The sequence below is a fragment of the Equus asinus genome, chromosome 21 (assembly GCF_041296235.1).
Source record: "Equus asinus isolate D_3611 breed Donkey chromosome 21, EquAss-T2T_v2, whole genome shotgun sequence".
NCBI classification, from domain to species: Eukaryota; Metazoa; Chordata; class Mammalia; order Perissodactyla; family Equidae; genus Equus; species Equus asinus.
Window position 1 is genome coordinate 53,785,651 of NC_091810.1, and position 16,878 is coordinate 53,802,528.

A 16,878-nucleotide genomic window follows, 5' to 3' on the forward strand; every position below is an offset into this window, starting at 1 on the left:
GGTAGTATTAGGTTATGTATAAGCCATAGAATAAAATAAACACCCATGAGTTCATATTGACATAAATAATTAAGTAAACGGAGGAGAAGGACAGCTCTTCTTTACTGAAGAATTGCAATTAATAAATGTAGAAAATACAAACTCACTGCTGGGCAAATACCACAGTCGTAGCTTGCAGGACAGTTACTGATGAATACTATAACTAACGTGAAGGTTTGAGGAGAAACAGGAGAATGCATAATGCTAAAGTCTCTAGATATATTCTAAAGATATTTATTAATTACAAAGAGAGAAACAGTAACTTTACATTGTAGAAACCTGGCAGATAACATTTTTAACTAAGTGATCAAGATTAATTTAACCAGTAATAAGATATACTAACACCATGTACCCCCTACTATGATGCACTGAGATCTGTAGTTAGTTAATAGATTCGTATCAAAGCTAATTTCCTGGTTTTGATAACTGCATTATTATTATGTAGGATGTTAACACAGAAGAAAGCTAGATGAAGGGTACATGGGAATTCTCTATACTAATTTTTGCAACATTTCTGTAAATTTAAAATTTCAAAATAAAAAATTTCTTGTCATTAAATGTATGTTAACAAATTTCCTAGATTACAGATACACCTAAATTCTCACTGATGTCCTGAATTGAATATAACTCTTAGAATTATTTGTTGCAGCTTTATCTACTGAGAGTGAAAGCCTTTCAAACGAACTAAAAACTACCTGATTAAAAACTATAATCAAAATCAAAGTATGAGTTGTCCATTAAAACTCATTTCCTTAGTCCAGAAAAGGGTCATTATTTCAAAGAGTATCAGGAAAATTCAAATATAAAATAATAAATACTAAATTTCTTTTCCTTCTGCCTTGAGGCCAGGTCCATATCCCCAACCACAATCCACACCCCTTAGTTACCCACACTTTCTTATTCTCTCCTTTGTCAAATAGGTCACCAATGTTAATACTTCTTAAAAAATACTAGGTAATTATTTTGAAGCAGGAGCACAGGAAGGTGCAGAATGTATAAAGATACAATTTTCAAAATCAGGGGCTACAAAATGAACTGTAAAAATATTTGCGTGATTGTGTCACTTTGAAAATTTGAAAACCAAGGCTGGTTTGTTCCAGAGTCTTCCTATGCCAAGAGATCCTTTTCCCAGTCATTGCATGAAGGGTGGAGTTGTGCAGCTGTCCTGGGCACAAGGGCACTGTTGCTCCTCTTGAACCTGGATGCATACACTTTCCTGTGCCAGCTGCTACTGAATATGGCAGGGGACTAACGCCTGCTGCCCATTTGAGCACTCTGCCATAGCTGCCACTGCCAAAAATGTGAAGTTTTTAGCATATGGCTCAAGAGAAAAATGACAATGTTTGGAAGAAAATATCCACACACCCTGTTTATATATGGATCATATCCTAGAACTCTATGCTAGACAAACTGCATTTTTCTCACAAAAACTTATTTCCTAGGTAGTCCCAACAATCTATTTAATCTAAATAGTGTCATAATTTTCATAGACAACATAAATATTAATTATCGGTAATTAAAGAAATGAAAAAAATCATAGAACTCTAAGAACTCAAATGTACCTTCAATGCTGGTGCTTGGAGGGAAGTAGTATTACTTAGTAGAACTACTGCAATTCCCTAAGTGTGCCATGCATCCAGGGCACTCGAGCAAACTCACAGGGCCCAAGCCTGTTTTAAATTGTCAAGCAGCTCCTGTCAGACACTGTCAAATTACTACTATTAACCTGTTTGGACCTAACTAGTTAATAAATGGGACTGTTAATGTATTTCTTTTGGTCCATGGAGACTGCAAACCAAGAAAGTTCGGAAACCTCTGTATTAGAGGAAAATGAAAAATGAAATAACAGCTATGGAAGCTCTCTGATGGAGCTTTCTAGGCATTTGCAAGGGCTTTGGTGGTTGATACCACTTGTACTTTATCAAATATGATTTCATTAAAAAGTTATGGTTCATTTAAATACTTATAATTTGTATACTTTTCTCTATGTATTTAATAGTTTAATAAAATTTTTGTAAAACTCATGCCTTTTCCTTTTCTCAACATAGGTATATTATGGTACTACTCTTAAAATTATCATAGGTTTTTGAAAAGAGACCTTTGGAGGCCCAGAAACTGAACAGAGGAAGTGAACAAGTGAGAGAAAGAATGAAGGAGAGATATTAAATATTTCATTTAGCTAACATGACAAGAAGTGAGTGAAAGAGAAAAAAGATTTAGGTAATTTATACACATATAAGAGAGTATATTTAGTGAAACTAAGTAAGTTGTGAAACAGAGGATACGAGAGATTTCTTTTACAGTTGAGGTGCCGGGGACTAAGGTGAAATCAGGTACCAAGAGATTTGGTGAGGCCGTCCAGGAGGGCTGGCTAGAGGCAGCCTGACGAATGACAATGTAACTAGGACACAGCCAGAGATGGGAGAAGAGCTTATGGTGAGCAACTGTCTACATGTCTGGACATGTGAACAGGGATAAGTGCTTTGCCTCATCCTTTATAAGTCCTCACCAAATATATACAGAGCCTTAATTATACTGATTTTTCTTACCTGGATTTCATTTCCAGAACTGCAGTTATTTCTTGTTTGGAAGCTTGTACTTGGTTTAAGAGCTTAACAATATAGTTAAAATGTTCTGGGTCAAGCACCATCCCAGCTTCAACAAGCTGTAGGAAAAAAAAAAAGGAGTCACTCTTAAAAAAATATGAAACAGCTGAAAACCAGTGTGTGTGAAACTAAGAGACTGATGGAAGAAGTGAAATGTGAAGACAAGCAGAATTAAAATTCATTAAAAAAAATTTGAAGCATATTTTTTTCAAATATTTGAGAAGCACAGTAAGACATCCTACTTAAAGAATTTACAGTTAAAATAAAGAGAACAACTTTGAATTCAAAATGTGAATATCCTTCCTGTTCTCCAAAATATCCCAACTACTTTATCACTTGTACTCTCATTTGGTACTCCTTCTGTCTTTCAGCATAGCACTGGTGCTTATACCTTATCCCTCATTATAAAGTTCCTGAGAAGTATCAAACTGACGTTTTCTACAACTACTATGGGGGATCAGTAATCTCTGATTCAAAACATTTCCAGGCAAGTAATTCTGTCAAGTTTTGTAATGTGGAACTAGAGGTATTCACTGAAATATTTGTTCACCTGCTAGAGTGGTTCCAGTGCTGCTTCCTAAAGAAAGCGGTTTTTGTTTTACCCCTGCTATTAGGCCTATTCTGAAATGGATGGCTGGGTAGTACCAAATACTAGGAAGTTTTCAACAAAAGTAAAAATTTTAATATATTTTTTAGAGAGCTATAAAAATTACTTTTTCTTTTTATTTAGTGCCAAATATAAAATTAATTCCTAGCCACTCTGTTTCTTTCTATCTACTTCTATCTACTTTCTTTGTTTTGGCCATGATTTTCTATTTATATATTTATTTGTGTAATTATTTTTGTTATAAATGACCTCAAATCTTTTTGAAAAAAAGAATTTTCTTTAATCATCCTTATGGTGTAGAGATGAGAATAGTTCATGAATCAGAAAGAAGACACCTGGAGTGCTTGGAATTATTTATTTAAGGGGAAGGTCTGTCAGTCACTGCAGACTGTTTAAACCCCTGTTTCAGGAGAAAAAGAACACTTCTGAAAATAGAATTTTCTGGCATCAAGAATGTGAACAAAAGACAGTTTAAGAGTGCAAGTGGAAATAATTATTTTCTCGGTTATTCACTATCAGAGAATAAAAGAGAAAATCTTACCTTGCAAAACATATCAATTAAAGCAGGTACAGCATTCCTTAATTTCATAGCTGCGACATGCTCAAATATTTTTAGCAACATTTTCAGAGCAGGCTGGATAAAACAAAAAAATTACACTCATTTTCACGTCTTCTTTTAGTACACCTTAAGTTCCTCAAAATCATTTATGCTGAAAAACACAAGTGTTCTCAAGGAGTATGCAACAAACACAGACATTTAACTGCTAATTATACAAATAAGAAAGATAACAGAGAAATTAACTTAAAATATTCAAAAATATATATTTTCAGGTTACTTACCAGCATTTTAACCATTATGCTGAGGTTCACTACCTGAAATACTTCTTTCAATAAACAATGTTTGAGTAAAGAAGTTAAAAGGTCATTTAGCACTTGTAAATCAAAGTGTATACCCGGAGGAAACTTTCTGTAGTACTCCATAAACATGTTTACTGAAAACGAAAAAATATATATTAAAGTCATTTGCTGCTTTTAAGATATTCATCTTTGCTGAATTAGACCATTTTTCCATATTCAAAGACTGAGAAATAAATGTTTTTGAAAGGTATATTTTCAGTTCAGAAATATTTGATGACAATAAATTAAAGCAAAAGTTAATGGCAATAACATTCGAAGTCAACCAGGCATGCTAGGCACTAGATTGGGTGCGACTTACATGCTATCCACAAAAAATAGGTCCAAATTGTCTCATACACATGGTCTCAATATGAACTCCTAAAGGAGTCTTCAGGCAGTGGTCTGGTCACGTGGGAGAAACTGTATAATTTGGGGATGGATGCACACTATTTTGACAGATACTCCTTCTTCTTATTTTAACCCCACCAACGGGCTATGTTGACATTTTTTATTTTTTATTTCAGTTTATGATTATGAACATTCTACTAAAAATTACAACACTGATTAATTTCCTTTGAGAGAGTAGTTTCTTGATATCGATTCAATTCCTTAGTCTATTTTCTATGCAACAATTAAATCATTTCCAATTCTTCCCCATTAATTTCACTAAAATTATTTTAATTGGGATCACTTCGCTGATGATTTTTTTCCCCATTCCAAAATTTCCCAGGTCAAAATCAATATACCTTAGCAGAAACTACCTTAGTAAAACCTACTTTGGGTTTTATTTTTGTGTTAACTATTTCTGAGAAAAACACATTACTATCTGGATTACTTGGTGTTGCTTGGCAAAGTCAGTAGCTACTGATAACATTCAATAGCATAATAGAAAAATTAATATTGAAGTTATAATAACTGTTAACAACTTTAACAATACAGTATAATAATACTCAACTTAATCAAAAGCTTCTTCATATACTACAATTGTTTTTCTTGGGCACAAAGAGATAAATTCTTCCTGCTATTCACTTTGCATTATCTACATAGTTGCCTATATAAGCAGCAGATCTACTGACAACACAGGAAATTCAGTGGCTGCTACTACAACTTATTAATAAAACTGGAACTGCAGATGTTTTAAAAAGGCATAGTTGGAAAGAATTTATGTTAGCTAGTGTTTAAGTAGTCCGCTAATTGATATGCAACCCTCCTTCTTTTTGTCATTGATTACTTTTAAAATTTAAATTATTAAAATATTAATATAATTTCTCTTGTTAAAATGATCTCCTCTGGTTAAACTGTTGGGTGAAAAAGGTTAGAATATTTTATAGGATTTTTCTTTTTGAGGAAGATTAGCCCTGAGCTAACATCTACCACCAATTCTCCTTTTTGCTGAGGAAGACTGGCCCTGAACTAACATCCGTGCCCATCTTCCTCTACTTTATATGTTGGACGCCTGCCACAGCATGGCTTGACAAGCAGTGCATAGCTCTGCACCCAGGATCTGAACCAGCGAACCCTGGGCAGCCGAAGCAGAACGCGCAAACTAAAGCGCTGTGCCACTGGGCCAGCCGCAGTTTGATTTTTTTTTTTAAGACTGGCACCTGAGCTAACAACTGTTGCCAATCTTTTTTTTTTTCCCTTCCTCTTCTCCCCAAAGCTCCCCAGTACATAGCTGTATATTGTACTTGTGAGTGCCTCTGGTGGCACCATGTGGGATGCCGCCTCAGCATGGCCTGATCAGTGGTGCCATGTCTGCGCCCAGGATCCAACCCAGCAAAACCCTGGGCTGCTGAAGCGGAGAGCACAAACTTAACCACTCGGCCACAGGGCTGGCCCCTGCATGGTTGTATATCCTAGTTGTAAGTAGTTTTAGTGTGTCTACATGAGCCATCGCCACAGCATGGCAAACGACAGACCGGTGGTGTGGTTCCGTGACCAGGAAACAAACCTGGGCCACTGAAGCAGGAAGTGCTGAACATTAACCACTGGGCCTATCAGGGCTGGCTCTTTTTTTTTTTCAAATTTTTTATTGTGGTTGAATACACATAACATAACATAACATAACCATCTTAATTATTTTTAAGTGTAGAGTTCAGTGGTATTAAATATATTCATAATGTCCATCCATCACCATAACTGTTTTCATCTTGTAAAACTGAAACTCTACATCCATTTCCCAAACTGCCCTTCCATGATCCCCCAACAACCACCATTCTGCTTTCTCTCTGTTATTTTGACTGGTGTAAGTAACCTCTTATGGGTGGAATCATACAGTATGTGTCTTCCTGTAATTGGGTTTTTTACTTAACATAATGTCCTCAAGGTTCGTCCATGTTTTAGCCTATGTCAGAATTCTTTTCTTTTTTAAGGCTGAATAATATTCTATTGTATGTACATACCACATTTTCCTTACCCATTCATCTGTTGGACACTTGAGTTCCTTCACATTTTTGCTATTGTGAATAATGCTGCTATGAACATAGGTGTACAAATGTCTTTCGAGACTCTGCTGTCAAGTCTTTTGAATTTACACCCAGAAGGACTGCTGGATCATACAGTAAGTCTGTTTCTAATTTTTTGAGGAACTGCCATACTGTTTTCCAGTGTCTGTACCATTTCACATTCTCACCAATACTACACAAGGATTCCAGTTTCTCCACTTCCCTAATAACACTTGTTTTCTTTTCTTCAATACTAGCCATCCTAATGGGTGTGAGGTGGTATCTCAATATAGTTTTGATTTGCATTTCCATAAAGACTAGTGACGTTGAGCATCTTTTTATATGCTTATTAGCCATTTATATATGTTCTTTGGAAAAATGTCTATTCAAGTCCTTTGCCTATTTTTGAATCAGGTTGTTTTTTTGTTGTGTATTAGGAGTTCTTTATGTATTCTGGATTTTACTTCTTTATCAGATATATGATTTGCAAATATTTTCTCCCAGTCTGTGGGTTGCTTTTTCACTTTTTTGATAATTGTCTTTCGATGCACATACTTTTAAAATTTTCATTAAATCCAATTTGTCTATTTATCCTTTTGTTGTCTGTCTTTGGTGTCAAATCCAAGAAAGCATTGCCAAACCAATGTTGTGACACTTTTGTCCTTATGTTTTCTTCTAAGAATTTTATTGTTGTAGGTCTTACATTGAGGTCTTTGATGCATTTTGAATTAATTTTTGTCAACAGTGTTAGGTAAGGGTCCATTTTTATTCTTTTGTATGTGGCTATCCAGTTTTCCCAGCACCATTTGTTGAAAAAACTATCCTTTCCCCATTGAACGGTCTTGGTACCCTTGTCAAAAATAATTTCTGGGTTTTCCATTCTATTACATTGGTTTATATGTCTGTCTTTGTGCCAGTACTACACTCGTTTTGATTACTGTAGCTTTGTAGTAAGTTTTCAAGTCAGGAAGTATGAGTTCTTCAGTTTTGTTCTTCTTTTTCAAGACTGTTTTGGGATCCCTTGGGATACTATATGAATTTTAGGATGGGTTTTTCTATTTCTGAAAAAGATGTCATTGGGATTTGATAGAAATTGCATTGAATCTGTAGATAGCTCTGAGTAGTACTGACATTTTAATAACATTAAGTCTTCCAATCCATGAAGGTGGAATGTTTCCAGTAATTTACACCTTCTTTAATTTCTTTCAGCAATGTTTTCTAGATTTCATTGTACAAGCCTTTTGCCTCCTTGGTTAAATTAATTCCTAAGTATTTTATTTTTTTTGATCCTATTGTAAATGGAATTGTTTTTGTGATTTCTCTTTCAGACTGTTCATTGTCAGGGTATAGAAATGCATCTGAGTTTTGGATGTTGAATTGTATCCTGCTAGTTTGCTGAATTTATTTATTCTAACAGTTTTTTTGTTAGAGTTTTCTATATATAAGATCATATTATCTGAAAACAGAGATAATTTCACCCCTTCCTTTTTAAAAGGGATGTTTTATTTCCATGCCTAGCCTAACTGCTCTGGCTAGAACTTCCAGTTCTATATTGAACAGGAGCAGTGAAAGCAGGCATCCTTGCCTTGTTCCTGATTTTAGAGGAAAAACTCAGTCTTTCACCATTGAGTATGATGTTTGCCATGGGTTTATTATCTATGGTTTTTATTATGCTGAGGTAGTTTCCTTTTATTCCTAGTTTTTTAAGTGTTTTTGTAAGAGGGTGTTGAATTTTGTCAAATGTTTTTTCTGCATCAATTGAGCCAATCATGGTTTCTCTCCTTCATTCTGTTAATGTGGTGTACTACTTTGATTTTTGTATGTTGAACCATCCTTGCATTCCAAGAATAAATCCCATTTGGTCATGGTGTATAATCCTTTCACCATGCTGCTGAATTTGGTTTGCTAGTATTTTGTTGAGAATTTTCCTAAGGGATATTTATCTGTTGTTTTCTTTTCTTGTAGTGTCTTTGTGTGGCTTTGGTATCAGAGTAATGGTAGCCTCAATCTCATAGAACTAATTAGCAAGTTTTTCCTCCTCTTCAACTTTTTGGAAAAGTTTGAGGAGGACTGGTATTAGTTTTTCTTTAAACGTTTGTAGAACTCACCAGTGAAGCCATTGGGTGCAGTGCTTCTGTCAGGAGATTTTTGATAACTGATTCAATCTCCTTACTAGTTATAGGTCTATTCAGATTTTCTCTTTCTTCGACATTTAGTCCTGGTAGGTTTTGTGTTTCTAGGAATTTGTCTATTTCATGTAGGTTACACAATTTGTTTGGTGTACAATTACTCATAGTTACTCTCTTATAATCATTTTTATTTCTGGAGAATCATATTAACGTTCTCACTTTCATTTTCCATTTTAGTAATTTGAATCTTCTTTTTTTCTTAGTCCAACTAGCTAAAGGTTTGTTAATTTTTTTGGTCTTTTTGAAGAAACTTTTGATTTTATTGATTTTCTCATTGTTTTTCTATTGTCTATTTCATTTATCTCTGCTCTAATCTTTATCATTTCCTTCTTTCTACTAGTCCTGGGTTTAGTTTGTTTTTCTTTCTCTAGTTTCTTAAGTGGTAAAGTTACTTTGTTGATTTGAGAGCTTTCTTGTCTTTTAATGTAAACCTTTCTAGTTATAAATTTCCCTCTTAGCACTTCTTTCACTGCATCCCATAAGTTTTGGTATGTTGTGCTTCATTTTCATTTTTCTCTAACTTCCCTTGTGATTTCTTCTTTGATCCATTGGTTCTTTACAAGCATGTTGTTCAATTTCCACAATTTTATAAATTTTCCAGTTTTCCTTCTGATATTGATTTCTAATTTTATCTTATTGTGGTCAGAGAAAATATTTTGTATGATATCCATCTTCTAAAATCTGTTGAGACTTAATTTGTGGCCTAACATTTGATCTATCCTGGAAAATGTCCCACATGCTCTTGAGAAGAATGTATATGCTGTTGCTGTTGGGTAGAGGGTTCTGTAAGTGTGTTATATCTAGTTGGTATATTGTATTAGGTCCTCTATTTCTTTACATATCTTCCATCTGGTGGTTCTACCCATTACTGTGAGGAGAATATTGAAGTCTCCAGCTATTATTGTAGAACTATCTATTTTCTTTTCCCTTATGTTTTTGCTTTATATATTTTGATCGTCTGTTATTAGGCGTGTAAATGTTTATAACTGTTATAACTTTTTGCTGTATTGAACCTTTTATTACTCTATAGTGACCTTCCTTGTTTCATGCAACCATTTTTGATTTAAAGTCTATTTTGTCTGATACTGGTATAGCCACCCTGTTCTCTTTTGGTTACTATTTGTACAGAATATATTTTCCCATTCTTTCACTTCAATCTATTTGTTTCTTTGGATCTAAAGTGAATATCTGTACACAACATATAACTGGATCATGTGTTTTTATCCATTCTGCCAATCTCTGTTTTTTGGAGAGTTTAATCCATTTACTTTAAAAGTAATTACTGATAAGGAAGGACTTACTTCTGTCATTTGCTATTTGTTTTCTCTATGCTTTATAGCTTTTCTGTCCCTTATTTCCTGCATGTCTTCTTGTGTGTTTAGTTGATTTTTTGTAGTGAAAGTTTAAATTCTTTTTTCATTTCCTTTTGTGTATCTTCTATAGCTATTTTCTTTGAGGTTACTATGTGGATTACATTTAACATCCTAAAGTCATAAGACACTAATTTGAATTTATGTCAGCTTAACTTCAAAAAGATACAAAAACTCTGCTCCTTTACAGCTCCATCCCCACCCCCTTCAGCTGATGTCACAAAATTACATTTTTGTATATTGTATGCCCCAAAGCATTAACTAATAATTCTTTTAAAGGCATTTAGTCTCTTAAATTATATAGAAAAGAGTGTTTAGAGTTACCAACCAAATTTACAATACTAGTTTTTACAGTAATAATAATTTTTTCTTTAAATGTATTAGTCTCTTAAATCATGTAGAAAACAAAAAGGGCAGTTACAAACCACTGTTATGATAATACTAACTTTTATAACTCCCTATGTATTTACCTTTATTGAGATTATTATTTCTCCAGATTACCTTGAGTTACTGTCTAATGTCACTTCATTTCACCATGCAGGCCTTCCTTGACCATTTCTTGCAGGGCAGGTCTAGTGGAAATGAACTCTCTTGGCTTTTGTTTATCTGGACTGTCTTAATTTCTCCCTCATTTGTAAAGGACAGTTTTGCTGGATATGTGGTTCTTGGTTGACAGATATTTCTAGCACTTTGAGTATATTGGCCCACTACCTTCTGGCATCCAACATTTCTGATGAGAAATCTGCTTATAATCTTATTGAGGATCACTTGTATGTGTTCATTTGCTTCTCTCTTGCTGCTTTCAAGATTCTGCCTTTATCGTTTGGACGTTTCATTATAATGTGTCTTGGTGTGGGTCTCTGTGAGTTCATTTTACTTGAACTTTGTTAAGCTTCTTGGATATTTATATTTATCACTTTCATCAAATTTGGGAAGTTTTCAGGCAACAGCTGTTCAGATATTCTCTGCTCCTTTTTCTTCTCCTTCTGGGAGTCCCAAAATGTATATATTGGTCCATTTAATGGTGTTCCACAAGTCCCTTAGGCTGTGCTCACTTTTCTTTAATGTTTCTTCTTTCTGTTCCTCAGATGTAATAATTTCCATTTTTCTATCTTCAAGTTTGCTGATTCTTTGGCCTGCTCAAATCTGCCTCTGAATCTCTCTAGTGAATTTTTCATTCCAATTATTGTAAGTTCCAGAATTTTTTTGGTTTCTTTTTAGGTTTTCTCTCCCTTTTTGATAATTCTATTTTGTTCATATATTATTTTCTTGACTTTCTCCACATCTTCCTTAGTTCTTCAAGCACTGTTAAGACAGTTGTTTTAAAGTCATTGTCTAATATATCTGCCTGAGGTCTTTTACAGGGACAATTGCTATTGATTTATTTTTTCCTTTGAATGGGCCACACTCTTCCTGTTTCTTTGTATACTTTGTGACTTTTTGTTGAAAGTGAGCATTTGAATCTAATAATGTGGTAACTATGGAGCTCAGATTCTCTCCTTTCCTCAAGGTTTGCTGTTTTTTGTTATTGTTTTTGTTTACTGCTTTTGTTTTTTTGATTGTTGTAGTCTATTTCTGGAGGGAGGATCAACCTGAAGTGTAAACTTAAGGTCTTCTCAGGTCTTTTCTGAACCTTTCCCTGGGCACGTGCAGTCACTTTTTAATTGTCCCTGTAATTGCAGTTGTTTTGAAGGTCCTAGTCTTTAATGTCTGGCACCCGAAAAGGGAAAAACAGAAAAATGAAGAGGAGGGAAAAAAAGGGCACTAGCCCTTTAAATCCTCTGGAAGTCACTTTAGCAGGAGGAGGGGGCGGCTTACAACAGTAGGAGGAAGTATAACAACAATGGCTTCCCACCTCTTTGCACTTCTGCCAGCAATCAGCAATGAGAGCACAGATTCCTGATATTTGGAGGACAGGATCCTTTTTGATCACCTTGACTCAAATAAGCTGTGTGCCAGCTGCTCAGGAAGTCTGCACAGCTGCTTGCCACATGGCTGGGGAGGGGGTAGTCCCTACTGTGCTAAGAGCTGTAATTGCCTGAAATTAACCACAATTTATGTTTCAATTCTTCCCCTGGAAGTTGCAAGGCCTTCAGTAGACTCCAGAGTTCCAAAACAGTTTTATCAGACAGATTCTGCCAGTGCAAATGTCTAGGTGGGGAGACAGATTCCTGGTGCTTCCTACTCTGCCATCTTCCTACACTGCTTTTTGAATGGGCTTTGTCAATTCATGATGCCACTTCAATAACTTACCAGATTGGGTACTTTCACTCCTTTAGTTGATTAGAAGCACACACTTCTGGTGAACCAGTAATGCTGGATTTTCCTTTCCAGATCTGTTTCTAATTCTCACAAGAAGAAATAATACTCATGCCTTTGGAAATAGCTGATTGAACTCTTGGTATTCTTAAAAATTGGAATATTTTGTGTATATTACCAATGGTAAATCTAAAATATTTGAAGCTAATAGCTTTATTCAGTTTAAATTTATATGACCGTATATCTTTTGTGCTTCCTTTGATTACTTTAAACCACAGAAATCATCACATTTCAAAAAAATCTGATAGAAAAAAATTATTTCTACTGAATTGCTAACATACAATATAATTCATTTTGGCATATGCTAAGCAGTAGTAGTTTCCAAATATTTTTAGTCAGAACTTCTGGAAAGAGAATTTTTATGTGGAAATTCAAATAAAAAGCAGATAAAAAAAGGACCTATGGTTCTACTCATAGGTATATACCCCAAATAATTGAAAGTAGGGACTCAGATACTTGTACACCAATATTCATAGCAGTATTAGTCACAATTGCCAAAAGGTGGGAACAACCCAAGTGTCCATCAATAGATGAATGGATAAACAATTTGGTAAATACATAAAATGAAATATTATTCAGCCATAAAAAGGAATGAAATTCTGATACATGCTACAACATGAATGAACCTTGCAAACATTATGCTAAGTGAAATAAGCAAGACATAAAAGGCCAAATGACTGTATGATTCCACTTATATGATGTACCTAGAATAGGCAAATTCATAGAGACAGAAAATGGAGTAGTGGTTATCAGAGGCTGGAGGAAGGGGTAAATTATTATTTAATGGATACAGCATTTCTGTTTGGGACGATGACAAAGTTCTGGAAACAGATAATGGGAATGGCTACACAACATTGTGAATGCACTTTAATGCCACTGAATTGTACACTTAAAAATGGTTAAAATGATAAATTTTTTGTGAGGTATATTTTACCTCTCACACACACATACACACAAGTCAAGGAAAGACTATGGAAATATTCCACATTAAAGGAGGGTAAAGAGACATGACAACTAAATATAATACCTGCTCCTGAACTGGAGGGAAAAATTATATAAAGGACCTCATTGGGTTAACTGATAAAATTTGAACAGAAATGTAGATTAGACAAAAGTACTGTACCCATGTTAAATGTATTGATGATGATAAATGTACCATGGTTATATAAGAGGATATCACATTTTTAGGAAATACACATTGATATATTTCAGAGTAGAAGGTCATGATGTATATAACTTACCTTTGAATGGCTCAGGAAAAAAATGTGTATGTGTGTAAATGCATGCCACACACACACATATATGGAGAGAGGCAGACAGGGAGAGAGAATGAGTGCAAATGATAAAGTAAGAATATATGGGTATTCTTTGTATTATTTTTATTTTTGTAACTTTTTGTAAATTTGAAATTATTTCTAAATAAAATTTTTTTAAAAGCTTCTGGAAAGAGAATTTTATGTGTAAATTCAAATATAAAACAAATAAAAGAGGACCTATGGATAAACTGGGGGATGGGGAGCCCCACCCAGTACTTCCCTTGTGCACCAGGGTGGTCCCTGAGGCCTCTCTGTAGAGCTGAGCAGTTAGATCTACATCTTACACCAGTGGTATTCACAGTTTCTCTTTCTGAGTTGCTATGCACTTATCATAATGTCATTCATTAAACAAGTCGTCCTTTCCCAAACCCTGTGGACTTTCTAAACAGTAAACCTTTTTATACATAATACTGAGTCTTTTCTGAGCTATCTATTCTGTTCCACTGATCTAAATTTCTATTTTCACACAAAACATAATTTCTACAGGTTCTTGCCAACTTCCTACATTTATTCTTCATTATAGAGCTTTATTTTTATTTTCTGTATTTGTTGTTTTAAAACTAAATTCAGATGTTTCTCCTGTTAACACACTGGATGTTTACACGGAGTTGCATTTTTGGGAGTTTTGCATTTTCTCCACATCATCCCCTTTTCTTCCACATCTCACGTTATGGAATTATTTCTGGAATATAAATGTTCACCTACAACTACCTATACGTTGCTTCTCCTCTTTGGCTATCACAACCCTTCAGGTGACAGTTGTATTCCCTATATAGGCTCTTATTACTTCTACCTTAATTACTTCCTCCTTGTCATAGTTAGATTAAATCCAGTCTAGCAGCTCCCTCAGATGCTTTCTCTAATCTTTTGGGAGATGACATCACCAGCAAAACTAATAATAAACATTGGAGATCTCATTTTTAGCTAAATGAGATTTCAAGCAGATGAATATGAAGCTAAAGTGCTCTATTACCATCATACTATGTGGCTTTGGTAACTGTGTCAGAGTGACAAATATAAAGCTTCGTCCCTTCCTCTTGGGGCTCATGATGTAGTAGGGAGAAATGGGGGTAGAGAATGCAATGAGGATGTGGAGTCAGATAAGGGCCTAATAGAGGATGTAATCCTATTTCCTATGACTAAGACTTCAAAGATGAATAGATCTTTGCTATGGGGGAAAGAGGATGGAAGACAGGCATCCCCAGGAGAGAGAGAGCAGTGGCAGCAGTGGCACTGGTATTATAACGCAGCCTGGCCTGTTTAGGAAACAGTACAGAACTCAGTATGGATGGTGCATGGGCTACAAGGGCTAAATGTAAAAAGAGAAGAATGAAGAAGCAGGGAAGAGCCAATTTCTGAAAGATCCCTTCAGAAAGATTTTAAGCCAATTGACAACATTCTTTTTTCTGTCTTATACCTATACATAAAACTTCTACATCATGAAAATGTTACTATGTAAGGGAATTATAGTGTTAGGTGTATGATAATTTTTTTATTAACCAAAATGCCACACATTTTTAATCCTTTCTAAGACCAACAAAGCCACTCTAAGGCATTCAGTTTTCATACTTAAAGTACTGAATTTACTTTCAGACTATGAGACACAGCACAGTGTTTGAAACACTCACATTAATGATTTATAGTAATCATTCCCTTGTCTCATACCTGCACGTTGTAGCAAACACAGTTCATTGATACTTATATATTTCTTAAGCACATCCATGCAAACCTGCAAAAGTCATGAAAAATGTAAAATTACTCTTTAATATTTCATAAAAACCACAAAAATTTCAGTCCTATCTTTTTGCTTATTCCAATTTTTTTTTAAGTGAACTTAAAAAGCTTAAAAACTTAACAACTTATGAGCCAGCTGTGTGGCCGAGTGGTTAAGTTTGCGCGCTCCGCTTTGGCAGCCCAGGGTTTCGCCGGTTCGGATCCTGGTGCGGATCTAGTACCGCTCATCAAGCCACACTGAAGCGGTGTCCCACACAGCAGAACTAGAAGGACCTACAACTATGTACTGGGGGGCTTTGGGGAGAAGAAACAAAAAAAAACAACTTAAAACTTAAAGTTGATGTTAGGTCAACTCACAGATTTGAAATGCAAGCTCTGTCAAAGAAATAATCAAGGAAACAGAGCCAAGATTAGAAGCAATTGGGGAAGGGAGGAGATCCTTGAATATTATAATTAAAAAAACCTTAACTAAGTCATTTTAAAAACAGCCATTTACTGGTGCAGGGATAAACACATTGACCAATGGATTAGAAGAGAGAGCCTAGCAACAGACCCACTCATACACAATCAGCTGATTTATGGTGACACTGCAGTGCTGTGGGGAAAGGATGGTCTTTCTAGTAAATGGTGTTGGGTCACCTGGGGATCCACATGGGAAAAAAATACTATCTTGACCTTCTTCTCACATCATAAACACAAATCGACTCTAGATGGCTTAAAGTACTAAATGCAAAAGATAACACAACAAAACTTTTAAAGGAAAAACACAAGAGAACATCTTCATGATTTTAGCAAAGATATCTTCAACAGGATGCAAAAGTTAACACCATAAAAGAAAAAATTTGACAAAATTGGACCATATAAAAATTAAGAAACTTTGTTCATCAAAAGACACCTTTAAGAGAGTGAAAAGGTAACCTGTAAAGTTGTAAAAGGTATTTGCAATATGCATATCCAACAAAGAACTTGTATCCAGAATAAAGAAATCTTAAGCTAGATAAGAAAAAGACAATCTGATAGAATATAGCCAAAACATTTAGCTATTTCCAAAAAGGGGATATCTAAATGTCCAGTAACGATTTTGCAAAATGCTCAGTTTTATCAATCATCAGGGAAGGCATCACTCCCCACACACTGGAATGGCTAAAATTAAAAGGCTGATAATACCAAGAGCTGGTAAGGACATGAAGAAACCAGAACTCTCTGATGTTGCTGGTAAGAGCGTAATTTGGTAAACCACTTTGGAAATCTGGCAGTAGCTACTAAAGCTGAACATCTGCAGATCCCATGACCAAGTAACTCCAGTTTTAAGTATAACCCATCAGAACGTGTACTCATATTCACCAAAAGACATGCA

The 16,878-nt window shown here is 34.9% G+C and overlaps 1 protein-coding gene across 9 annotated transcripts in view; it reads right to left on the reverse strand.

Moving 5' to 3' along the window:
- Positions 1-16,878, reverse strand: part of TOPAZ1 (testis and ovary specific TOPAZ 1) — an 80,780-nt gene that overhangs the window by 36,441 nt on the left and 27,461 nt on the right. For all 9 annotated transcript variants that reach the window (XM_070492795.1, XM_044754655.2, XM_044754654.2 and 6 more), the window contains 4 exons: positions 15,453-15,516; positions 4,093-4,244; positions 3,794-3,886; positions 2,589-2,704 (listed from right to left, as the gene is read on the reverse strand). In XM_070492795.1, the coding sequence (XP_070348896.1) occupies positions 2,589-2,704; positions 3,794-3,886; positions 4,093-4,244; positions 15,453-15,516 (425 nt within the window). The remainder of the gene's footprint in view (positions 1-2,588; positions 2,705-3,793; positions 3,887-4,092; positions 4,245-15,452; positions 15,517-16,878) is intronic.